Source organism: Pantherophis guttatus, chromosome 3 (assembly GCF_059756535.1).
Source record: "Pantherophis guttatus breed Tessera chromosome 3, ASM5975653v1, whole genome shotgun sequence".
NCBI classification, from domain to species: Eukaryota; Metazoa; Chordata; class Lepidosauria; order Squamata; family Colubridae; genus Pantherophis; species Pantherophis guttatus.
In genome coordinates, this window is record NC_142065.1 from 175669192 (window position 1) to 175696747 (window position 27556).

The following is a 27556-nucleotide window of genomic DNA, read 5'->3' on the forward strand; positions in this document are numbered from 1 at the left end:
AGATCACTGCTTGTAGTGGAACACAAAGAAACCGCAGAGACTTCCGCATCCTTCAGTGAGAAGAAAGAAACCAACAGAGCAAGATTAATACTGGCTTGTTTCTGGTGGCTTGTTTGTACAAAAGGCGGGTGGGGGGGCGGGGGGGGCAGAAAAGAAGGAAACATCCCTGATATTTAACGAGCTGTGAAATGAAGCACTGCTGCTTCTCCTGCTAACCTTCAGATTCCAAGGTTCATCTGCTATTCATTGTGCTTAATATACATGTTTCTGCACCGTGCATTTAGAAGATCCCAGAAAGGAATTCAAAACGGCTGCGGGGGAAAAGCCACCAAACATGCCTACAGAAACACTACAGACAGGTAGCATGGTCAAACCTGTCAGTCCTGCCATCACTTTCACTTCCGCTGTTCCTCTCCGCATTCTAAACAAAGGACCTGATTATTTCCGCAGGCAAACGGAGCCTAATCCAAAAAGACTTAGTGCTGTGGAGAGGCTGGAAGCTGACAAGGCAAAATATGTGAAAAGCCAAGAAGTCATCAATGCCAAACAAGAACCCGTGAAGCCAGCAGTGCTTCCAAAGCCGCCAGTGTGCCCTGCAGCTAAACGAGCCTTGGGCAGCCCTACCTTGAAAGTATTTAGCAACAATGCAAAGACTGAGAGTGGTGTCCAGAGAGAGAACCTGAAATTGGAAATTTTGAAGAATATTATAAACAGTTCAGAGGGCTCCAGTTCAGGTTCAGGTCACAAACACAGTTCGCGAAATTGGCCTCCCCACAAATCTGATACGGGAGAATTAAATCGTCACTCATTTGCGGAATCCCTAAAGGTTTATCCCAGCCACGGTTCTAACAGTCCTCAAGAAAGCAGCTCCAGTGTAAACAGAAGGCTACTGGAACAATCAGCAGAATCTTTCTTGCATGTTTCGCATAGTTCCTCAGACATTAGAAAAGTATCCAGTGGTAAACCTTTAAAAGCAATACCCTGCAGTAGTTCAGCTCCACCTCTGCCTCCAAAACCCAAAATTGCAACCATCACTACGTTGAAATCACCAGAGATGGACTCAGTGGAATCCACTTGTGGAGTAAGCAGAAGACCTTCCCTTCAACGATCAAAGTCGGACTTAAGTGATAGATACTTTCGAGTTGATGCAGACGTTGAAAGGTTCTTTAACTACTGTGGACTTGATCCTGAAGAGCTTGAAAATCTTGGAATGGAAAATTTTGCAAGGGCTAACTCTGACATTATCTCTCTCAACTTTCGCAGTGCAAGTATGATCAGTTCAGACTGTGAACAGTCTCAGGACAGCAACAGTGACCTTAGAAATGATGACAGTGCCAATGACCGTGTGCCATATGGTATTTCTGCAATAGAAAGAAATGCCAGAATCATCAAGTGGTTATACAGCATCAAACAAGCTAGGGAATCACAGAAAGTGTCCCATGTGTGAGTGAGTTTTGGGGAGGGGAGGGGGGAGGCAAAGAAAGACTAATTTGTGTATATTCAGTTGTGAAGGGTTGTGAAGTCTACTTGAAGTCTTAATACACTTCTCAGATCTCTTTTTATGTTCCTTGTTGTGCAATGTTTTCAAGTTGCATGCCTGTCAACATGTGAACTGACCTGGCTTCTACTTGAATAATTACTAGCTACAGAGCCTGGCTGAGCATACACACATTATCTGCCAAAAGTTTAAGACCAGAATCTAAACAGGGCTTTTGTCTTTAAATAAATTGTTTACATTGAATGGTGATACGGCTTCTTTATAATAGATTGTAGTCTCTTGAAGTTGTGTGGTTTTGTTTTGTTTTTTAAATATTTGGCCACTTTTGGTATTTTAAGCACAACTTAATTTGCTTAAGAAAGAAAAAGAGGAGACATTGCAAAAATAAGGTTATAGCAACCCTTACCTAGAACCGCATAGTAGTTTGTGGAAAAATGGATCAAATGAAGTTTCTGTTACCTACAATGCATAATGCATCTTGTTTCATTCTTTGTTGTTTTTCTTTTCAAGCTGTGTTCCAAGGTTCTCTGTTTTAATATTCTAACCAGAGACGCCTTCATACATACATTCTTTCTATGATCTTTTTATAAATACTATAAGTGGTTATGAAAGTGTTACAGACTTTTTAAACTGCTATTGTGGATTGTGATGTAAAAAAGATCTGTCATATCTTAGTTTCCCTAATAATGGGCATTTTTTTTTATTTTTTGGAACGTAACTAAGATAGTGAACAATGAAAATGATGATGCCTTTAAAGGAAGGTTCCTTGTCTTAAACTTTTGACGGGAGTTGTTAAATCCTGTTTGCTGATCTTGAATGCCTTTAAATAGACAAAGCACATCATGATTACAAGCTCCTGCTGCTGACTACATTTTTGTAGACCTGTTTGAGCATTTCATGAATAGAAAATGGAAATACACAGCCATAGCAGTGTAAGAACTTCTTACCCAAAAATTTAACACACAATATAGCTGAATTATATCTGAGAAAGTGTCATTATGTTGTCTTAAATATGTTATATCTTAAGGCTGTGGAAGTTTGTTACAGCTCTAGGAACTGTAGAAACATGACAGTATGTAGCTTTATTTTTGGTTGTCCCTTACTCCCGTCCCTCCAGTGTTCAGTGCTGCACGTCAATCTGTTACACTTTTTTTTTTTTTACAAACTTGTGTCTTCCCAATGGTTTAACTGTCACATCAATGTGGCAGTTGTGATGCATAGCAGAGAAGTTAAAAGTGCAGTGGTCTATTTCATTATTATTATTACTATTCTTATTACTCATGCTTTGAAGTATTTTGCAGCACTATCTTATACTTCGTCAGCTAATAGGAAACTTTTTAATGTGTAAATGCTGTAAGACTTTGTATATATTTCAGTTGTTACGAGATCTTTAAGAAAAGTGTTATGCTAATAAATAGCTATTGTTGCAGCTACTGCTTATGTGTTTTTCTGTTGATTTTAATTTGTGATGCAATAATGGAGAAATAAAAACTAGGGATTAAAATAAAATTTGATTCAGTGTAGGATGAAATAGGATATTACAGAGAAATGCTGTTGTATGGGGAGATTAATTATGGGAAGAAAGCTAACTTCTTTGGGATTCTCTTTCCATTATCATGTAAGGTAGAAAACATGATAAATAATTGATTTAGCCTTCCAAAACAATTTGTTTTTAAAACCCATATTGATAGATAATTGATAGATTATCACTTTTAAAGAGACCCATAGAACTAAGATTATTATTACAATACCATAATTGTGAGTACAGTTGTGATTGTATGTCAAGGACTACCTATATTAAGTACAATTCCCAGTCACTAAAACCAGGGGTCCCCAACCCCGGACCATAGCCCACTACTGGGCCTTCATCTGTTCGGAACTGGGCTGCGGAAGTGGCGGTCAAGCACATGTACGCACATCCCCACTTGCATGAACGGCGGCCATGTGTGTCCATGCTTGCCACTCACACAGAATTATCCCCTCTGTCTCCAACACTATTCACAAAGCCGGAAAGATTGGGAACTACCCATGTTCTTTTACAGATAGCCTTTGACTGATGATGGTTCATTTAATGACTGTTTGAAGTTACAACACACCTCCTCAAAGCTATTTGCAACCCATTTTTGGAGTTACAGTGGCTGCACATAAACATGCAACAGTCACACTGTTGCATTTTGAGTGCTTGGCAATCCTCACCTTTGTGGCTGTACCCTGCAGCCACAGTCAAATACTCCCTCTTTTCTTCTGGGGTATTTAACTGTGTTGTCCTTAAGCAATAATCATAACTAGCCAATCTCGCATTCAAGGCACACAGCAATTCAGAAACATCTAATTTACTGACCGAATTTCCTCATAACTGAGAATGCTACTTTGGCAAAAGATGTAACATGTTGAACATACACATATGAAAATATCATCTGCATCTTGTGTAGCAACTAAGTATGACAACACTCTTTTATGACCATATCATACAGTCCAAATTGACAAATAATGGGTGAAGTTGAGAAGTCTGGCATAGACCTAGTCAATATCAAATAGAATTGTGTTGGCATACATTAAAACAAAGCACACAGTCTCTAGGGAAATTTTCATACTGGTTGGATGGTTTTCATGCAACCAGTATTAAAGGATGCTATTTTAGCATTTGTTTAAGTGATGATTTTTTTTTATTTTATTTATTAATCACACTAAATCAAATATTGCACTATTCCAACTTGCTCTAACTCACATGTGTCAAACTCGCAGTGTCTTGTTGCCATCTGATGTACCATGATGTCATGGAGCTGGGGTGGGCGAGGCCTGTGCGTGACGCATCCGGCCCGCAGGACACCAGTTTGACATCTCTGTTCTAACCCGTATTAGAAGTTACTGACTGACTTTATATTCTTGTAACCATGCTTTGTTTAACCATGGTTGTTGAAGTTGTTGAAGCAGCACAACTTCAAGTTTGCTTGTGGCAGGATGAGGTGAACATAAACAGCTGATATTTATTAGAAAATAAGATTTCTGGTTCCTATTAAGGAATATCCTGCTTTTAAAAACATAGGACACAGAGAAAGTTGGAATCTTCAGACTGATTTTTATTTCTGATTGCTTCAAATAGAAATAAGGTATATCTACATTTGCTACTTAAACTGTTCCTGTTCTATGATCATGCTGGCTTTTCTGTAAACTTTGAAACTTAGTTTGAATAAATCCTGTCACTAAAACATTTTGGTAAATTTACAAGGTATTCCCCACAGGGGCTGAGAACTCTGGGGATGTTGAAATCCACACATCTTAAACTTGCTAATTTGAAAAACATTCTCCATTTGGGCCATTGGCTACCAAATGTTATTAGACAATAATAAAATAAATAAAAAAATAAAAAAAATTAAAATGTAGTAAATTGTTATTAAAGGTCTGTAAGGGGCATGCATAAGCGCACCAACGTGCCTACCATCCCTGTCCTAATGTCCCCATTTATTCGTATCCATTTCATGTATTCATAATCATGTTTATACTTATATCTGTAATCTTATATATGCATGACAAAATAAATAAATAAAATAAAATAAAATAAAATAAAATAATAAAACAAAACTTTCCTGTGCCTTCCAAATTTTCCTGTTTGGAAAGCAATTACCAATCATTTTCTTTCCTGTGGGTAGATTTTTCTGGAAATCTCTTTTCCCCACTTTCCCACCATAAACACACAAATATACCCATATTTAAAATGAGATTTATAGAATCAAGATGCGCATACAGGCTAGCACAGTAAGGTGAATAAAATAAATCCTTTATTATTGCTCTAATTCTTTCCAGTATATTTTAGGCTCATTCCTATCTTTTCTCTAATAGAAAAATGGATGTAACTCCTCCCTTGCAAAGCTTCCAAACCAGCTAGAAGGCTGCTGGTTTGAAACCTGGGAGAAGCAGGGTTGTTGTTGTTTTTTAAAAAATACTTTTTTCTTTATCCAAGCTGCTTTTTCCTGTGCTTTCTTCTAAAAATAATCCAAGTAGATCATTTTACCATTCCTATCATCCCAGGGTTTCCTTAAATAATTCCGTATCACATATCCTTGAGAAGTTAGCATTTATATCTCCTTTTTGCTTTGTGATTTATAATTAAATAACAATCCAAAAAAAATAATACAATTTTATCCCATGGCTCCAAAGTTTACTCCAAAATCTTTGCTATAGAATGTCAAACACTTAAAACTCCCAAGTATATAAAGTTGACAGGATCACTTTCATCGATATGCCTGATGACACTATTTTAGAAGTTTGCTAAAGTTGGATATTTTTCTGTGCATTCCTTGCTGATTCCCTATCCGCATCACTGGGTTCTCTGTCTACCTAGTTATTTTTTGTCACTATTTGTTTACCATTGATATCAATTTGCCTAGAACAACACTGAACTAACTGGGTCTATAATTGCTTGGTTTTCTTATTTTTTTTTAAAAAAAAAATTCTGACTGACTATCTTCAACCCTCTGTTACAGAGCCTAATCTAAGAAATATATTTACTATGTTACATAAATATGGTAAACATTTGTGATTTCCCACTGAGTCCAGACAGAGATTAAAACTCAAAACAAAGAGAAGTTTCCATACATTCCTGACCATGGCATCTATTAAGCGGTAGACAAGCCTGCCTTCAGGTGTGGATGCTCCATCAATGGAGGTTTTCATACAATGGTAGGAAAATTGTTGTCTGGGATAGTTTGAGGAAATCTTATCCTGGACAGGAAGTTGGACTAGAAAGTGTCAAACATTACTTCCAACCTTATGATTCTATTAGTTAAATAATACCCATTGTTTTCTTAAAGTGAGGACCTTAACTATCACCTTACTTTTAGGATTTTCAAACTGTGAGTTGGGATACTCCAAAGATCACTAAGAAACTTAGAAGAGAAAAATCTTTTTTAAAAAATAAATAAATAAAAAAGATTGATCAGCCTTACAAGATCAGTGAATTGTGTAAACCCAATAAGCAGTTGTACTGCACAGTTAAGATTCCCCTCTACATTGGGAAATGAATATTTCAGAGAGATATTTGGAAATTGATATCTGTTCATTTCTATTCATATCTATTTTTATTACAGACGGATAATATATTGGTTAATTTATTTGTTCATTACAGGTAGTCATCAACTTAGGACCACAAGTGAGCCCAAAATTTCCATTGCTAAGGAAGACGATTAAGTGAGTTGTACCCCATTTTATGACCTTTTTTTGCCACAGTTGTTAAGTGAATCAGTGCAGTTGTTACAGGAATCATTGTTAAGCAAATATGGCTTCCCCATTGACTTTCCTTGTCAGAAACCAGCTGGGAAGATTACAAATGGTGATTACATTACTTCAGGACAGTGCAAGAACCAGTTGCCAAGCTGCAAGCTGCTGCAATAGTCGTAAGTGTGAAGTCACTTTTTTCAGTAATATTGTAACTCTGAACGGTCATTAAATGAATAGTTGTAAGTTGCGGATCTTCTGTAATTGAATCATTGGAATGTATTCTAACAGCCTACTGCCACAGGTTCTTAGGAAATACAGTGGTCTAATTACAGTACATAGCAAATGCATGCATGCATGCATCCATACATACATACAGACAATGTAATTATTAAAAAATAAGTAATACCACTAAACTGGAGAATCCCTACATATACAACTTATATCTAAGTTATTACATGCCTGAACAAAAAAACACATTAAATATATAAAATAATGAAAAGGAATCAGTTTTCACAACAATTTACTTTGACTATTAATGCATTAATACTAAACATTTTTTAAAAAATATTTGCTTATTTGTAGAAATATAAAATATTTTGCTTAAAATATTTTATATTTCTACAAATATACCCAGAAAACAGATGTGTTTTCAATTTTCTCCTGTAAAAACCTTTTTGGATAGTTCAACATTTCCAAAGGGAGGACACAGCTGGAATAATTGCAGTCTGTGTCCTGGCTTGCCAGCTAACAAAAAATAAAAATCAAACAAAAACTCCACTTTAAAGCAGGAAATTTTAATCAAAATTCAAAGTGGAGTTTTTGACAGAGTTTCTTGGTTTCAGTTTTGGCATAAGTATAAAGCATGTAATGTACAATCTTAAAGATGGAAAATTTTAGGAAGCAGTAGATTAGTTTCTCCATGCCAAGAGTTTAAAAATATAAAAGATAAGTGTGTTCCTTTTTGTCTACTGCCTTCTTCTTTCTTTTGTATCTATTTAACTGCCCTCATTTCAAAAAGAATGAAAGCAGCTAAATTCTGGCTCCTTATATTCAAATAGCCACCTGTTTCTATCTCTTGTGTAGATTAAAGCTTTAAATATTGTCATTTCCACACTTAAATTCATTTTCCAGGCTTTAATTGAAACCATGTTGCTTTGTTTCCATAGAACAGAACAGAACAGAACAAAAATAGGAATAAGAATAGGAATAGCTATTTGATAGAGCATAATGTTATATATTTACCTTGTTTGCTGTTATGCCAAAACAAGGAAACATTTGGAATTCTGAGACTACGTTGATGAACATTCATAAAATGGTGGACAACACAAATTCATCAACTCGCAAAATGGCTGATCATACAGCCAAATTGCTACCCTCAAGCATTAAAATTTAACCAGAAGGCAAATTAACCCTTCCCAAGATGCCATCTATCATACCTGTTGGCTTTTTGTGACTACCTAAGCATTCTTGCATCTATATATAATAGTACAGGCTGGTGAGCTGCTTTGCAGAATGTCAGCTTTCTATGCCTGTTTCAAAAAATTAAAAGAATAGTATAAAATGCTAGAAGATGCAAGAAATCTGCTGGATCTATAAAGGAGGAAGACTGTGGTTCAATATTTTCTTCCCCTATCTTAAACACAAGTTCTCTATGATACCATGAAAATTGTATCAGATGTAGAATCAGGCATCAACTCCTCTTTTTCCTTTAAAAAATCATTGTTACTTACAGATTTTACTAGAGAGAAATCCATATAGATCCAGGCATGCTTTAGTCTTAAGAAAATTCATGGTCAATAAAAGCTAAAGATAGATAATTGGAAAAATGTTAAATAACTTATAAAGTATTCTCTTATTAGCTACCAAAACGTTATATCTAGTTTAAAAACAACAGATTTTTAACATTGAAAAATTCATAAGTTCCATCCTGTTGTGCTGAATTTAAATTACTGCATTATTGTATTATAATAAGGAAGCTTTGAACTTTCAGGAAATTAAATAGATAAAAGAACAACTGATTTATTCTGAATTTTTATTCCCTTACGGAACGAAGAAGCAATCAGCAAACTTAGCAAAACTTGCAACGTATAAATGCAGTATAAAATATTGGGAATTGGCAATGTTTGTATTTCGATGCATCTACTTCCATGGGAACTGTATTCAGAAAAGCTACATTAGTAGCCATAGTAAATTTGCAAAGGCTAGAAAATACTGTACTGGTACACATTACAGAAAGTTTTCAGAGCAAATATTTGGACTGGATTTCACTCTATTTGTGTTGGTTCTTAAGAAAAGTGGGTTATTATCCTGTTAGAGTGTGGACAGTTTGGAAAATACAAGTGGGTGTGTGAATACAGAATAAGCTCCCCCATTACTCACCAAGAAACTCACCAGGAAACTCTTAGAGCTAATAGGATGTGGTTTATTCTTCACTGTTAAACTATGACAGATTGGTCATGATGTTTGTCATTTAGTTCACTGAATCTTGGAGGCATAAAAGAATCAAGCAACAAATACTGGAAGCCTCATTTACTGCGGATCATATTAGGTCATAGTACGAACAATAAGTGGTATGAGAGACACCTTTGTTCAGCACAAAATAAATCAGAAATCTTAATTTATTCAGTTCCAGTTCTGATTATGGGAGCCCTGAAAACTTTGTTTTTATTCTAATTCTTTGCTAAAACCCTAAAATATTCTGCATATGTTCTATGACTGGCAAATCAACTTGTTTACAGCTAAACTAAACGCAGATTTCTACTTAATTGACAGCTAACATTTTTTCCATCCTATGAATTAAGTAGGTTATCAAATCTATTATATGGTATATAGGTAATAGGTATTTGTTTACTTACAGTTGCCTTCCTTAACCTGTCACCTTCCCCATGCTGGCTGGGAATTACAGACCCAACATAGCTAGACAATTTGAAAACTACTAATAAAAAGGAACAAATAGGCCGACTTTGTTTTCTTACAATACAATATGAATCCTTAGCATCTAACCAATAAGGAATATCAGCTAAGCTGTTACCTAATTTTTGATGTGGTAAATTAGTAATATATGGCAAAATGTATAATAGCTTATACTATATACCCATGATGGCAACCCCCCCCCCTGGAGTTGGAGATGGGGGTGGCAATGAACTACAGGAGGATGCTGGCGACCCTCCCCTCCCCTTTGGAACTGGAAACATCAAGAGTGGGAGACTTGCAACCAGGGCCAGGACCTGGTGGGAGATCTTTTCCCAGGCCTAGGAGGCCCTTAAACTGTGATTGCGTGAGGGCTGGGGGCTTGAAACAACCGCCCCACTTTTTGCCCTATTTCTCTCTCCTCGTCTCCAGTGTCCCCTTTAACGATGGGGCCCAATTACATCAGCTGTTAGCCCGTAGGACTCACCGGCTTTGCTTATATCATCTAAACCCCCCTGTTTATTCCATCTGAAATGGAAGGACGGTACATTACTGCATCCCGTCGCTGAGGGGGCTGGACATCAGTTGACCACAGTGAGAGGGTGGCCTGGATGTCGGGGCCCCTGGGGGCTGAACCGGGATGATTTTACATATATGTACTCTGTCAGCGGAGGGGACTTGACCACCGGACCAACCGCCGTGAGAGGGCGGTTTTTGGACCTGATCCCCGGACACTGCCTGTTTCATTGGCCCATTGCTGCCATCTCACCACAAGAGGGGCTGACCAGCTGACCTAACCACCGTGAGAGGGTGGTAGGATCTATTGCCCCCTTTGGATTGTGGTCATCTTGGTTTTTGGACTTTGTCCCCTGTTGTGAGGGGACAGCGGACTTGGCCCTGTAAATATGTTCCTAGATCCCCCATTTCTATGTCTTCTCCTCCGGTCCTTCTATAGACCCTTAGGATATGGTCGTGCTACCCGTTTGGCTAAGATGTACTCAGCGGCGGAACTTCTTGGTCTGCGAGACTCCCCCCTCTCGCAGGCTTGGCCCTCCACTCTATCGAGGGCCTACCTCGATGACGGGCTTTGGAACCCCGAGAGGTGGCATGCCACAAAGAGGGGGCTGCGGGATTTTTTAAAACTGTCTTTGTCCAAACTTTTAAGGGGTTCGGGAAGGGGGGAGGGGGGTTGGACAGGGATTAGGGTTGTGGGTTTGGGGGATAACCCACTTAGGGGAGGGTCAGACCGGGCCAGGATGTGCAGCGGGGGGTGGGGGGATCCGGGGATAACGGGGGGTCAAGCCTGTCCAGACTGTGTTTCCATCATTGGTACTGTGAGTGGGAGGGGTAGATATGGCGGGAGTAGGGGGCCATATCATGTTAAGGGAGCACGCACCCGCTGTCTTCAAGCGGTAGGGCGCTCCGGCCCCCATAGCTCCACTCGTTCTCCAGGTTGCATAGACCCTCAGGGCCCGGGCCTTCGACTGATGTTGTGCAATGCCAGGTCTGTAGTAAATAAAGCCCCCCTCATTTGTGATCTTATTCAGGAGGGGGGAGCGGACCTGGCGGGTATTACAGAGACCTGGTTGGGCCCGGAGGGAGGGGTCCCTCTGGTAGAAATGTGCCCACCAGGCTTCCACGCATTCCATCAGCCGAGGCCTCAGGGGAGGGGCGGGGGAGTAGCGGTTATTATTAGAGAAGGCCTTAGGCCGAGGGAGACCACTGTTCCTCAGACAGCCGGTTGTGAGTCCCTCCTTGTGGAGTGGGGTCATGGGGTTCAGATGGGCTTGTTGATCACATACCTGGCTCCCTGCCACGTGGCTGCAGCCCTGCCCGAGCTACTCAATGTTATCGCCGCGGTGGCGGTTGATACCTCCAGACTTATGGTTATGGGGGATTTCAACCTGCCGTCCGCGGGTGAGGCATCTGAGGTGGCTCGGGAGTTCATGGCTTCCATGACGGCCATGGACCTGACCCAGCTAATTTCTGGCCCTACGCACAGGGGGGGAAACACACTGGACCTGGTTTTTGTCTCTGGACAGTGGTTGAGTGATCTTGAGATAGGGGACATAGTCACTGAGCCCTTGTCATGGACAGATCACTCTCTCCTTTGCCTTGACCTTCGAATCGCGGTACCCCGCCGCAGGGAGGCGGAACCGGTAAGATGGTACCGCCCCAGGCGCCTGATGGAACCTGATAGGTTCCAAAGGGAGCTTGGGCCAATCCCCGAGGATCTTGCACACGCCTCGACTGGAGACCTAGTGGCCGCTTGGTATAGAGCGGCCGCTGGAGCTCTGGATCGAGTCGTGCCTTTGCGGCCTCTGACCCGGCGCTGTACTCACCTGGCTCCTTGGTTCACTGAGGAGCTGAGGGAGATGAAGCGCCGGAAAAGATGCCTAGAGAGCAGTTGGAGGGCTAGTCTTTCTGAATCGGACCGGACACTGGTAAGATCTCATATTAAGAATTACCTAGTGGCGATAAAAGCAGCAAAATGTACTCATTGTGCTGCTCTTATTGCGTCATCAGATAATCGCCCGGCCGCCCTGTTTAGGGTGACCCGCTCCCTGCTCCACCAGGAAGCGCGGGAGGACCCCTTGGAGGGAAGAGCCGAGGACTTTGTACAATATCTGCATGACAAAATCACTCAGATTCGGGAAGGTCTGGACTCCGACTGGGTAGGTCCAGCGAGGGTGACGGGGGCAGGTCTTGAGAAGGTTATCTGGGACGAGTTTGATCCTGTGACCCCAGATGACGTGGACAAGATTCTGGGCAACTGAATGCAACCACGTGTTTGTTGGACCCGTGTCCCTCCTGGTTAGTACTGGCTTCCCGGGAGGTGACGCGAGGCTGGCTCCAGGGGATTATAAATGCTTCATTGGGTGAGAGTGCCTTCCCCGCCGCCTTGAAGGAGGCGGTGGTGAGGCCTCTCCTCAAGAAGCCTTCCCTGGACCCGGAAGTATTGGCTAATTATCGTCCAGTCTCCAACCTTCGCTTCGTTGCGAAGGTTGTCGAGAGTGTGGTTGCACGACAGTTTCCCCAGTACCTGGATGAAACGTCGTATCTAGATCCTTTCCAGTCGGGCTTCAGGCCTGGGTACAGCACGGAAACGGCATTGGTCGCGTTGGTTGATGATCTCTGGAGGGCTCGGGACAGGGGTTGCTCCTCTGTCTTGGTCCTGTTAGATCTCTCAGCGGCTTTTGATACCATCGACCATGGTATCATGCTGCACCGGTTGGAAGAGTTGGGGATGGGAGGCACCGTTTTACGGTGGTTCTCCTCCTTTCTCTCCGACCGGTCGCAGTCTGTGTTGACAGGGGGGCAGAGATCGACCCCGAGGCCCCTCATATGTGGGGTGCCGCAGGGATCGGTTCTCTCGCCCCTTTTGTTCAACATTTATGTAAAGCCGCTGGGCGAGATCATCCGTGGTTTCGGGGTGAAGTACCACCAGTACGCTGACGACACTCAGCTGTACATCTCCACCCCGGACCACCCCAACGATGCCCTTGAAGTGATGTCCCGGTGCCTGGAGGCCGTACGGATCTGGATGGGGAGGAACAGGCTCAGGCTCAACCCATCCAAGACTGAGTGGCTGTGGTTTCCGACGTCCCGATATAGTCAGCTGGCACCATCGCTGACTATTGGGGGCGAATCATTGGCCCCCATGGAAAGGGCTCGCAACTTGGGCGTCCTCCTGGATTCACGGCTGTCTCTAGAAGAGCACTTGACGGCCGTGACCGGGAGGATTTTTCATCAGGTTTGCCTGATTCGCCAGTTGCGTCCCTTTCTAGATCGGGACTCCCAACACACGGTCACTCATGCCCTTGTCACCTCTCGTCTGGACTATTGTAACGCTCTCTACATGGGGCTCCCCTTGAGGTGCACTCGGAGGCTCCAACTGGCGCAGAGTGCGGCCGCGCGGGTGGTTATGGGAGCAACGTGGAGCTCCCATGTAACACCTCTCCTGCGCGAGCTGCACTGGCTCCCGGTGGTCTTCCGAGTGCGCTTCAAGGTTCTGGTTACCACCTTTAAAGCGCTCCATGGCTTAGGACCTGGTTATTTACGGGACCGCCTGCTACCACCAATAGCCTCCCACCGACCAGTACGCTCCCATAGAGAGGGGCTCCTCCGGGTGCCGTCGGCCAAACAATGTCAACTGGCGGCCCCCAGGGGGAGAGCCTTCTCTGTGGGGGCACCTACAGTCTGGAACGAGCTCCCCCCGGAGATACGGAGGATCCCGGACCTGCGCACCTTCCGCCGCACGCTTAAAACGTTTTTATTCCATCAAGCTGGCCTGGCCTAAATCTCCTTTTTAAAATCTTAAAATTTAAATTTTAAATACTAATTTTAATTTGTTTAATTATGGGATATTTTTAAAATTGAGCCAAATTGTTTAATCTGTTTTAATTTATTTTAAATTTTGTACTCTTGTGTTTTATCCTTTGGCTGTTCACCGCCCTGAGTCCTTCGGGAGAAGGGCGGTATAGAAATCTAATAAAATAAAATAAATAAAATAATAATAAATGGCAAACCTATGGCATGGGCGCCACAAGTGGCACGCAGAGCCATATTGGTGGGCACGCGAGCTCAGCTCCGGCCAGCTGATTTTCAGGCCTTCTGGGCCCACCGGAAGTCAGAAAACACACTGTTTCCGGCCTCCAGAGGGTCTCTGGGGAAGGTGGGGAAGGCTGTTTTCACCGTCCCTAGGCTCCTAGAAAGGCTCTGGAGCCTGGGGAAAGCAAAAAACGGGCCTACCGGGCCCACCGTGCCATTGCGTGCCAAAAGCGGGGGGAGTGCGGGAGCGTCATGAGTGCATGTGTGGGGAGGGGGCATAGAATTATGGATGTGGGCATGCACGTGCACATGACTCCCCCACACTCCCCCTGCTTTTGGCACGTGATGACAAAAAGGTTAGCCATCACTGCTATATACAGTAGAGCCGTGGTGACGCAGTGGTTAGAATGCAGTACTGCAGGCTACTTCTGCTGACTGCCAGCTGCTTGCAATTTTCATAGAAAGCTATAATCTAAACCAAATAACTTTGTCTCTAATAGCCGAAATTGAACAGAACAGAATAACAGAGTTGGAAGTGACCTTGGAGATCATTATCATTAAATTGAGCCAAATCTATTTAATCATTTTAATTTTTAACTGCTGTTTTGTCTTGTGTTTTTAAATAGGCTGTACACCTCCCTGAGTCCTTCGGGAGAACGGCGGTATAGAAATAAAATTATCATTATTATTATTATTATTATTATTATTATTATTATTATTATTATTATTATTATTTGCTATAAGAGGCAAAATTGCATAAGAAGCAAAATATTAATGTATTAAGTAATTGTATATAGCCTATATGATATAATTTAGAGGTCTAGATCTCACATACTAGCCTTCCCCAATCTACACATAGATATGTAATTTTCTATTTCCAGAATAATCAAGGCAGCTTGACACAATTGCTATGAATTCTAAAATTTGAAGCCCAAGAATATGGAAGGCACTCAAATGAGGAAACATGAAGCTAAATTATAATGATGTTTATTTATTTTAAAATATTTATATGGACATCCACCTTAAACAACTTTGTGTGGCTCACAATAATAAAACTAGTAACTATAAAATAACCATAACACAGTAAAATAATCAAAAATAAACTCTTTGGGCATGACTTATATGAATTCAGCCTATTTTGTTTTAATCAATAAACCATAATTAAGTAAATGGTAGATTAGCATGATATACAATTTCAGTGACTCATACGCTTTGATCTGAACCATCCAATGTATTCAGTTAATTCAATACATAACATCTAGTCTAAAACCTAGAGATAAAAGAAGAAAGTAAAAATAGTATAAATTACTTATTTTCAAGCTGAAAAAAGCTCTGTTTGCAACAGATACATTTATTCTTATTGACCTTGTATCTTTTCCTACATTTTTAAGATTGTCTGGTAAAACTAGACCAGTGGATAATTAGTGGATTCCTGCTGGATGCTCACCTTAGATGACAACCTGCCTTCCCAATGCTCTTCTTTGAATCTTTCTGAATTATACCTGTAATTTTCTTAATGGCTTTGTCTCCTGTCATTTATGTTATTACTTGTCATTTTGAGTACTCTATTGTGCTACAGCATGCAGTTGAGAAATTTTAAGAGTTGATCTGACGTATATTAGTCCATGTATATTAAACTTGCCAGAAACATTGCTTTATAGGATAGCTTGTAAGTCTTTTAATGAACTACTAGCAAATATTAAAAAAAGAATTCATTAAATCTTTTTTAATCTTCATAGGATGAGGACTAAGCTTTTTGTCCCATAGATACTAGGTATTTAATCAAATATATTTAGACAACTCAGTTTTCATGGTCTTTCTACAGAAAGCTGGACAGGGTGTTGCAAACTGGCATTAGGCAAGTTTTAAAAGGTAATGATATTTGATGAAAACTATCACAGGTTAATCCTTCAACCTTGCCAAGTAAATAGTCTTTTTGCTTAATAGAAGGATAGATATAGGTAGAAATTATAAGCTCCCCTTTGCAATTAAAATGTAACAATTCTTGCAAAATCATTATACAGTTTAACAGATTTCACCAATGGCAGTAATCCACTTAGACTAATTTTTATGAAAACAAATAATTAAATCCAATGTATTTAAATTGAGGTTATTCATCTGTAAGAATACCCTTCCATTCTCTTAAAGCAAACTATCAGTCTGTGTAGAAAGATATAAATTTGAAACAAATAGTGTAAATACATTTACATCATAGTTATGTCAAAAGACTGTGTCCCAGATAATATACATTCTAGTTTCATTCATGTACCTCAAAAGAACCAGTAATAAGTAGATAGTAATAATAATGTTTACTCATAACTCTTGACTTTATAACTTACTCATTGCCTCTCTGGTGGGAGAATCATTTGTGAAGATTGTCTCTGTTGATGTACACTACATCTCCTATCACAGGTGAATGTTCTCTATTTTATATTCACTTTCCAGCATCTAGCAACTGAAATTCGAGATGGGTTGCATTTTTATTTAACTGAAAGACTATATTTTAATAGTCATTATCTAATGTACAATAGTGTGCACAATCATGAGCATACATGGTTCTAGTGATTATTGTACGATGCCCAGAATGACGTCTTGTGTATCTATATAAATTTGACAATAAACAGCCTCTATGTCTGCCTCTTATTTACATTAACCAATATATCCCAATTAGCATAGCATACTTTTATGATGGTCAGGACCAGCAGCTGAGTCACAAACTCTTTTTTTTTACATCATCGTATTTATTTATTTTTTGCAAACTAACCATCATTTCATCAGCTCATCTCTGTTACAAATTGACAACACTTTCCTATCATCCACCTATGAGCTGAATACTTCAGATAAATCTACTCATAAACAATTAATTTACTTTGGATCAGGGAATTCTATAAATTAATGCCATCTCAAAAGTAAGAGTCTAGGTTTAAGATCAAAATATTTGTTGTCCTTTTCCAACTTTTTAGCATTTTATATATTGTTCTAGAAAGAAAACATGTATTGAAGAAAAAAGAGAGGCTAGACATTCTGTCATATCAAAAATATTAAATTGGGATTTAGAGACTCCTTTTCCCTTCCTAGAATGAAGAACATTTACCTTTAAGTCCCTATTTGCTCAATTTTTTACTCTTGAGAGTTCCTTTTGGCAGAGTTTTTCTTGACAATCTTTTGGATAAATCATTCCTTTCTTTTTAGAACAGAACAGTATGAGAGACAATAGCAAAGAATTATTCTGTTAGTAGTAGTTAGTGTGGGAAAGGGAGAGGAAGGGAGGAGAGAGATAAAATAAGAAAAGAAGCTTTAATTGGTTAAAAGCCAATTTACATTAGAATAGTATTAGAAATAAAAAGTGCCAGTATTTGTAATACAAAATAGGAGTACCTGGACCTCTGTGATTTAATAAACCACCAGTTTGTATCTTTTATAATAAATCACATCACATCGGTAAGCAACCTGCAGTCTTACAGTTTGTTTTACTTTTTATAAAACTATTTTTAATAAAGAGTTTCCTCTGATCTGTGTGCATGTGATATATGTTTATGTGCATATTAACGCCCAAATAACTTGCTTTAACAAATTATATTTTACTACTTAGTAACAATAACAAGTATGACATATTAATCATACAAAAAGTACAAGGAAATTAAGATCAATTAATATCAAATATTTGAAAGCCACACAAGCTGGAGGTCATGCTGCTGACACAAACTAACTTGAATGGGAAATTATTCATTGTTCTTAGTATAATTTAGGAGTAAACAGAAAAATGTATGTATTCTGTTTACCATTCTGGACTAGAAAGGGCTGGAGGAGGAGTTTATGAGCCAATGGAGCTCTAATTCTAGCAACATTATTACATGGACTCCAAAATTTTTCAATAAAAGTTATAATTTAAATAATATCTCACAAGATAGCTGAATGTTGCAAAATACCTGTATCCTTACACGTCCCTATGCGATTTTATATTCAATTTTTAGTGGTTGTTCCATTTATTTTGAAATTTGGTGCCTGCAATATCACACAAGATGTGATGACCACTGAAAAGCTGCTGATATCATTTGTGATGAAGAATTGTTTTCACAATAATAACGCATTGGTAGATTTTATCATTTATGGATTTTTTTCACCCTGGCCTAACTTTATGCTTTATCTGAACTGAGATGTAATATTCTAACGAGTATTTTAATGTTATAAAAAAAACAGTATTTCAAGTATAAACCTTCTAATGGCTGATTTTCCCAGGAATTATATTTTAGCACATTCTTCAGTAAAGAAAAACATGTTTTATCTTTATGTGCCGATATGAGAGCTATCTGTTTCGCTGCCAAAAAAGGAAGAACTCCCAGCACAGAAGGAACTTTCTCACTGCTGATCTTGGAATTTTAACACAGGAGAAGGTTTTTTAAAAAGGATATAAACAACTTCCTTGTGCTTTCTGTCTTGAGTTCCTAAGGAGGGTTGACACAGAAATCGAACAACTGTTCCTCAAACCAGCTGTGCCCAACAGCAATTTATTAAGTGGGAAAGGAGGAAAACAAAGTGAAGAAGCAAAAATCTGTGCATCTAATAATAAAGTCTAACCCTTTAAATAAATTGCATAAAATTTGTCCTTCTCCCTTCTCGCCAAAAGGTTTTCAGATTGAAATGCTGCCAAGGTGACTGAGTACCTAAATTTGATGACAAAACAGCCCTTGAAAGGATGTGCTGAATATTCTCAGCACCTCAACATTCAGATTTTATTTTTCTGCATTAAATGTGGCATTTTTTTAATTCACTGTCATCTTGAGGCATCCTAGCATTTTATCTGGAGAAGAATTCTTTGTTTGTCCAGCAATATTGTCTTTTTATTCTATTAGTATTTTGTTTTCTCTTATTGCTTTCTTATTTTTATGGCCTAAGATAGGATTTGCAAGATTGGTGCTGCAGACCTTGAACAAGAACATAAAGCTTGATGTTGAATCTGGCCTCTGGCTGTTGCTACTGAATGCCAAGTTGGTCTGCCAAAAACATCTCCCTCATACTCATGGAGGGGAAAAAGTCTCCCTCATCTGGATAATTATGGTGGCTATTAGATTTATTGCAAAATGTCTTTTTGTTTTTATAACCAAGAGCTTTAATTTACCACTAAATAAATATATAAGGATATGTAATCATATATTTTAATTGCCTGATTCTTTTTGTAAAAAAAGCCTGCAACTATGATTAAATAATACATTATTTGTAATAAGTCATTCGATATCTTATTAAACTATTTATAAAATAAATGTAAACCATAATGTTTTAGATCACATGAAAAAGTTTTCATTTATATATAAATACACTGAATACACTGTATTCAATATATAGATAGATAGATAGATAGATAGATAAATAGATAGATAGATAGATAGATAGATAGATATAGATATAGATATATATAGATATAGATAGATAGATAGATAGATAGATAGATAGATAGATATATTTCTTTTCATAGATATATAGATATATATATTTGTTTATATATATATATATATATTATGTAGGTCTTTGGTTATTCGGGTTTTCTCCCGCGTAAAATTGGAAATGTCTTGGCCACGTTTCGACGAAGTCTCATTCGTCATCTTCAGGCTGGTTTTTTCGGCTTTGTGCTTCTAGGAGCAATCATTGCTCCTAGAAAGGTTTTTTTTCATATTTATCAAATATCAGATTCATTGCCATAAATATTTTAATCTCATTTGGGTAATGAGCCAACAAAGCATACTGGAAAATAACTCCTAATCATATTCAGCATGTTAATATTTCAATAGCACTATTACCATATGTTGTTTTTCTTTCCCTTAAATCATGATTCTATTACTAATATAAAGTATCCCTAGCAATAAATCATTCTGTACTCCCATAAAGAATGGAAATTTTATGATTAAATTTAATTATATTATAACTAGGTATCCATTGTCTTAATAAAATCTTTAAAACAAAATTAGAATTAAATGTTTTCATATTCATTTTTACCATCATATTTTTATTGTTTCCTTCTTACCAAATTATAGTATTGAAGATAATGGTTTGAAATGTTTAAAATACTAGGTTTGTCCGATCTTTATCATAGGATTAAAATATCGATTCAACAATTAAATTAATGGAACAGCTTTAGAGAGTATAGTTTGATAGTATTACTTTATACTTACAGTTTATATAGATCCATTATCCTCAGAAATATATCTAATTCTAAAACATGCGCTGGTATCAATACTAATAATTTGGTATTGATTCTATGGTAATTGATAATAAACCAGCTACAGAACAAGTATTTATCTAATAGAAACATTACTTTTCAATCCCATCTCTGAAGGTATTTCTTTAGTCATCCCCATAAAATTTCAGATCATCAGAATTGCATCTTCCCTGGGGTTTGGCTTTTTTTTTTTTTAAGTTTGAACTTCCATCACACAGTCATGGCTCCCATCTTAATTTTTTTTTATGTCACCTTTGCATTATCCTCATGGTCACGTGATCAAAATTCATACGCTTGGAAACTGACTCATATTTATGATAGTTGTAGTGTCCTGGGGTCACATGATCACCTTTTGCTACCTTTTAACAAGCAAAATCAACGAGGAAGCAAAATTCACTTTAAAACTGTTTTACTAACTTACAACTGCAGTGATTCACTTAACAACTGTGACAAGAAAGCTTGTTTAACAGACCAAATTTTTACTTAGAAACCAAATACTAAAAAGTGGGACATAAAGAGAAATTGCAGATAGAAAATGCTGTCCTCTGAATCCCCATAACAGAATACAGCACTAATAAATGCTGTTTTCAAAATAGTCAGTTCTTTTGGCATCTCAATAACAAAAATGGCAATTAAAATTCACAAGGCTTTAAAGCGGTAATCTTATTATAAAGCAGTGAAATACCTTTTAGGAGAAGGCTCAGAACGCCTTTGCTGTTTAAATCCACTTTTCCTTAATTCTGAAAGTCAACACAAAGAGGAAAGCTGTTATTATTTGTTAAATTAAGAGAAATGATTTTCAAAAGCTCCTAAGTGACTTAAAGCAGCATGGCTGGGTTCCTAAATCATAGCAAGGCTTTTAAAAGTATGTGGATTATAATAAGTGCATTGGAGGACAGTAATTCCTAACTGCAGTAACGTTTGCTAGTCTTTAGCCTTTGGTTTATGCCGCTTTTAATTCAATAGGTTGGATTTTTATAAATAAACAAACATAATTCTCTATTAAGTATTAATTTAGTGAAAGCACCTATGTTAACTATTTAGGACTTGTGTCACTGCTATGATTAGACATTCTGCTTTAAATCAGTGGGAGGATGATACCCAGTTAATTGAAAGATGTATCAGTGTCCACACATTGTAACATCATTATATAGTGTTTTTCTTTTTTTTTTAAAAAAAAAAAAGCTTTAATAAGAAAAAAAGAACAAAGAAAAGTTATGTAGGAGAGTTAAAATGGAACTTCATAGTATAATAAACACAGTATAATAAACATTGTATAATATAATAAACATAGTATAATAAACACAACATAACAAAAATTCATAGCAAAAGATAGTAATCTGAATACAGTTGGAATCACATCCACAAGAAGACAGTTGAGTTGTCTGGGATCTGACTGCTAAAATCTGCTTATCCTCAACTTACAACAATTCATTTAGTGACCGTTCAAAGTTACAGCGATCCTGAAAAAAGTGACTTAAGACTGTTTTTCACAGTTAGGACCTTTGCAGCATCCCCATGATCACCTAATCAAAATTCAGATGCTTGGCAACCATTTTATACTTATGATGGTTGCAGTGTCCTGGGGTCATGTGATTCCCCTTTTGCAACCTTTTGACAAACAAAATCAATGGGGAAGCCGGATTCAATAAACAACCAGGTTACTAACTTATCAACTGCAGTGATTCACTTAACAAGAAATGTTGCAAAATGGGCAAAACTCACTTACTTAATGTCTCACTTAACAGAAATTTTGGGCTCAATTGTGGTTGTAAGTCGAGGACTACCTATATTTTCCTCCTAATATCATAGACAGGGCAGTGACAAGTTGATTTCTTTTACTTAACCCACTGCACAAAGGCCAATGTGAAATCCAGCAGGTTCTGACAGGTTCTGGAAAACCGGTAGCGGTACTGGAGAACCGGTACCAAACAGAGAGCCTCTCAAACAGCCTCCAAAAGGTCCGTTTGAGAGGCTCCCTTTGCAAAGAGAAGCTCCTTTAGTTTTTGGAGGCTGCAAACGCAGCCTCTCAAAAGGAGAGCCTCTCAAGCAGAATTTTTTTTTCTTATTTTCCTCCCCCAAAAATAAGGTGCGTTTTATACTCCGGAGCATCTTATACTCTGAAAAATACGTCACTTTTTTCAGCACCATTGTAATTTCTGGCAGTGATTAAGTGAATGGTTGTAAGTCAAGGACTACCTGTATTAATGTACCAGTTATACTCATTCTTAGATTAGGAAGTCCTTTAGATAGTCACTTGTGTTATCTCCTGGTTGGACTATTGTCATGTGTCCTGCAGGGAACTACTCTTGAAGATCTCCCAGATTTTCCTAAACGCAGCCGCTCAGGAAGTAATTGATCTGCCACAGTGTGCCCATATGACTCTGTGCCTCCATTAATTTCAGTGGTTGCGAGTTAGTTTCTGGTTACCCGTTTATCAGCTGTAAAGCTCTTCATGAAACAGAGCTGTTATTTGAGGGGCCATCTGTCTTCCATAATTTCTTCCTGTCCAGGAAGACTGGATGAAATAAGCATACTCCAGCTCCTTTCTGTTAAACATTGTCATCTATCAGGACCTAAGAAATATGCCTTCTCTGTTGCAGCAGCTGTCCTCTGGAATGCTATTCCCCCTCCCCAAGATGCATATGGCTCCCACTCTAATGATGTTCCACAAATTACTGAAACCTTGGCTGTTTTCCCAGGTCTTTAAGAAGGGTGGCTTATTGAGCTCTAGTATGTTTGTTGTTGCTGTTGCTTTGTTTGGTTTCCTTCTCTTCTAGATGTCTATGACTTTTCTTTTTAAAAAATTCTTGTTTTTAAAGGGTGAGCCACCCAGAATCTTTTGGAGACAGATAATGTCTAAAATAATAAGTATATATAAAAAATAAAATTCACATTGAATTTCTGTTCCTTTTTCAGTTTTCCCTAGGCAGAAAATAAACACTTCATAAAACCTAATAGCTGGATTAATATGTCAACCTGATTAAATGTGATGTGCATTCAAAAGATCAGATAGAAGTCTCTGAGAGGCAGAGTTTAGTGTTTCAACCTTCAGTACCAAAGTTCACCAGTCACTGAAAATATGATTAGGAGGTAGTATTCCCCTAATGCAGTGCTTCTCAACCTTGACAACTTTAAGATGTGTGGCCCTCAACTCTGGGGGATTCTGAGAGTTGAAGTCCACACATCTTAAAAGTTGCCAAGGTTGAGAAACGTTGCCCTAATGTGTTTTATAAGTCATGTGTCAAAATCTTACAAAAGTAATTCTTATTACAAGATTAAACTCAGCACTTACATGTCAACAGTCCAGGAAAGATGTAGCAGTATTTAAAAACTGTAAAAGAACATTTTCTTTATAAAAATCGGTTTCCATATAATACAGAAGCCATGCAGAATGGCTTTTGTGAAACAAAATAGAAGAATAATAGACTTTTGCTAAGATAAATCACTGTTTAGAGCAAATTCCCACATACAGCAACATAAAAGATGACAGATTATGTCAACATACCATATACACAACAATAAAATATGATTGACTATGTACTCTGCAAGCAAAGCTGTAAAACTGTTCAATCAACAAAACAAGACCTATGACACAAATCACCAACTCCATACAAATTTGTAATTAAATTGAGAATAATAAGTAAAACAAAATAAAATTATCCAACCAAGAAGATATGACTTTAGAGATGGTTATTTTGAATGTAAAGAGGGTTAGCACCTTTGGTGGGAAAATATATCACATACATTTCAGGTCACTCCACTCACCTTTCATCCCCACCTGGCATTCAGCTCACAACTATAGCTCCTTGTCGCTGTTTGCATGTGATAGCAGTTTCGACAAGGTAGCTAAATCAGGTGAAGGTAGAGTAATGGGTAATGGCTCTTAAACCTTCGGGGAATTAAATCTACCAGAGACTTATCTTTTCAGCATAGATGAGACCAATTGAAGGTTCAACATTTAACAAGGTAGTGTCTCCAAGTGTTGTGCAATGTCTTTCTCCCCAGTTCCATCTAGGTCCAGTGATAAGGCAAAAATAGAGACAGCCAGAGATGGGACCAGGTAGAATGGATGACCAGGATGTCTTCAACGCCTTATCAGGCACATTGCACAACACTTGGAGACACTACCTTGTTAAATGTTGAACCTTCAATTGGTCTCATCTATGCTGAAAAGATAAGTCTCTGGTAGATTTAATTCCCCGAAGGTTTAAGAGCCATTACCCATTACTCTACCTTCACCTGATTTAGCTACCTTGTCGAAACTGCTATCACATGCAAACAGCGACAAGGACAATGGACAAACACAGCTTGTAACAACTTTGGAGGTAACATCAGTATTAAAAGAACTGAACATATATATCAACCTGTCCTCATATACCATATATAGAACACAAAATCACAATTAAAGGCAGACATTATAACCAATTACCTTGGCAATATTTTCTTTTGAGTAGTGAGTATTGATACAGAAGTTAACTGAAGAAGAGCAAATTCTGCTTTTGGTAACTACTCCATTGTGTAGGAATATTGATGAATTATTCCAGCAACAAAATTGAAGCCTACCAAGTTGTGGTACTCAGTAGCTTTATATATGCCAGTTAAACATGGACTGTGTACCAAGGCATATAAGATAGCTCAATCATTTTTACATGACTTGTCTTCACAGATTATTAGGTATCAGATTGCTAGATAAAAATATCAGACACTGAAGTTCTCTGTAGAGCATACTGTATGTACCATCTGTTCATACATTGATGAAAACACAAACCTGGTGTGCAGGTCATATCATGTGTATGCCAGATGAAGGTATATCCAAGCACACCTTTTGAGAACTGCTGTGCTGGAAAATGCTTGTATGGAGGGCAGAGGAAATGCTACAAAGACACATTAAAAGCCTCCCTAAAATTGTTTGACATAGGTGCAATCGTCTGAGAAATTGTTGCTTCAAAACTGACCTACCAGCATGGCCTAATCCACAAGGACTCTCATGTTTATGAAGAAAAGCACATTGCTGAACCACTATTAATAAAAGAGCGAACTACCCAATCTAGAATCAGCAGTGCAACAACTGCAGTGCCTACATAGTTGCCCAAATTGGCCTGACCAGTAATCTTCGGACATACCACATTCAGATTTAACATGACTAATGGTGCTGAGGCCTTCATCAACATAATGAACAACACTGTTTTGTGCTGAAGATATTAGATTTAAATGGACTATAATTGACAGCATCTGAATAATACTGAACTGCAGCTTATGACATAAAATATCTCAAGATGCAAAAAAGACAAAATGATTCTCTGTTCACATACTAGAAATAGCTGAAGGAAAGCAGAAGGAAAGCAGAAGGAAAAAGTTATAATAGAATATGAGACAACTAAACAGTTCAAGATTGTCAAAGAAGTGTACCAAAGTTGTATATTTTCCCTTTTAAAATTAAGTTATAGTCAAACACACAATATTTTGTTTTGAATTATTTAATTTTAAGAAATAAGTATATTTCTATTTTTTTTTAACATTTGGAGCCATTGTTTCTTCAAAAGAAAAGCAGTTACAGATAAACAGTCTTGGATGGATGAGGTCCATTAGGGTTATGAAGAATAAGAAATGCCTTAATGACTAATAAGCACTAGTCAAATGTGAAAATCAGTATAGAGACATAAAGAGGCAGTTCTACACATTACTGGATATTGAATCTGTCTGATGTGTGCCAAAAAGTCTGTCCTACTGTTTCTAAAATTCAAATTAATACTAATATGTATTAATTTGAAAACAGCATTGCATAACTTGAAATATATATTGGAATACTAATATTTTTTTATTATCATAATTAGGGGAGTGAAATATGTTTAATGAATTAATGAGAAAAATGCTCATAAGAACATAATCAGGAGTTTTATATTTCAAGAAGGAATTATTTCAAAGTCTTTTCTCGCTTCCTCTAAAAACAGAATCTCTAATTGGCTTCCAAGAAAGAATGAAAAGATGTCAAACTGCTTACGTTAAAAAAGATAAAGAAGAATTTAAGCCAAGAATTGTTAAGAAAACTGGATGAGGTTTTGACAGATTTTATCTTAACAACTGTAAGTAGTTATTCTCCCCTGTCCTTATTCCCCACAAAATGTATATGCTATCATCCCCTTCCCCCATTCTCAATTCTAAATAACTTTGTTTTTGAAAAGCTGCAATTACAGAAGTTACCAATAATAGGAATCAGCACAGCTGTGCCTGGAGCTGTTCCATCACATAATCACCTGTCATGCATGCTAATTCCAGCTATGATTAAAGCCCATGATTTCCAGGAAAGATGGCCAGCACCATTGTCAGAAGTGTCATGGCTTAATCTAATAGACATGGACTTGTTTGTGCCTGCTTGCAGTATCTCTTCTGTCAGCTGGAGTTATAGGTGATGTTCATACTTTGAAGGATCATGTCTTTTGTTTGTTTGCTTTATAAAAAAGTTCTGGTCCAGTATTTTCAACAAGAAATTAAAGAAAATGGGATTATTTTACACAAAATTTTGGCTGATGTAGACATGTCAAGAAATGACATAATCCCATGATACAGAAATACTTTCCTTTTTTAAAAAAAATATCCAAACAGGCTCCAGAGCAAATGAAGAAACACAATAACTCATGTTTAAAAGGTGCAAAAAGCTTCTGTTTACTACATTTAAAAATTAGCTATATTCAGTTACTTTCCTGAAACAGTCTCTGCCTCCACCCACAAGTCTAGTTCTTTTGTCATCCTACGATTAGTGGGGCGTGAGAAATGGCATGCAGCGTAGAAAGACCCAGCAAATGTTTATTTCCTTTTGATATTTTTATAGTAAGCAACACAGATTCTGACAAATAAAATAACAGTCTTTATTTGTTCATCACTTCCAAAGCTTTATACTGTATATTAGTTCCAGACATACAAATCCTTAACAATGAAACAATAAAGTTATGGTAAATGTGTTCCATAGGTTCATTTATCCCTGAAGGGCTTTTGATGTTCTATTTTTTACTTATGGGGTATATTACTTTTAATCTGTTTGTTTCAATATACTAAAATAATGGGAAATAATACCAAAAGAAAGAAAACAATGAAATAAAATAGTTCCATTTTTTAATATAGCATTAAATCTTCACCACACCAGCTAATTCTGATAACTTTTTCCA

The 27556-nt window shown here is 37.9% G+C and overlaps 3 protein-coding genes across 13 annotated transcripts in view; all 3 read left to right on the plus strand.

Moving 5' to 3' along the window:
* The window catches only part of FAM110B (family with sequence similarity 110 member B), an 80055-nt gene extending 77124 nt beyond the window's left edge, over positions 1-2931 (plus strand). For all 11 annotated transcript variants that reach the window (XM_087890592.1, XM_087890594.1, XM_087890595.1 and 8 more), the window contains one exon: positions 3-2931. In XM_087890592.1, the coding sequence (XP_087746718.1) occupies positions 335-1447 (1113 nt within the window). In that variant the 5' untranslated portion in view covers positions 3-334 and the 3' untranslated portion in view covers positions 1448-2931. The remainder of the gene's footprint in view (positions 1-2) is intronic.
* Positions 1-27556, plus strand: part of UBXN2B (UBX domain protein 2B) — a 149326-nt gene that overhangs the window by 76843 nt on the left and 44927 nt on the right. The window lies entirely within an intron of this gene.
* On the plus strand, positions 11309-12728 carry LOC148114922 (uncharacterized). Its single transcript, XM_087888806.1, has one exon. The coding sequence runs from the start codon at positions 11407-11409 to the stop codon at positions 12400-12402; it is 996 nt and encodes a 331-aa protein (XP_087744932.1). The 5' UTR covers positions 11309-11406; the 3' UTR covers positions 12403-12728.

What these genes read in the sequence shown, in the direction of transcription:
- LOC148114922 (XM_087888806.1), top strand. Translation starts at nt 11,407, where the DNA reads ATGGGCTTGTTGATCACATACCTGGCTCCCTGCCACGTGGCTGCAGCC.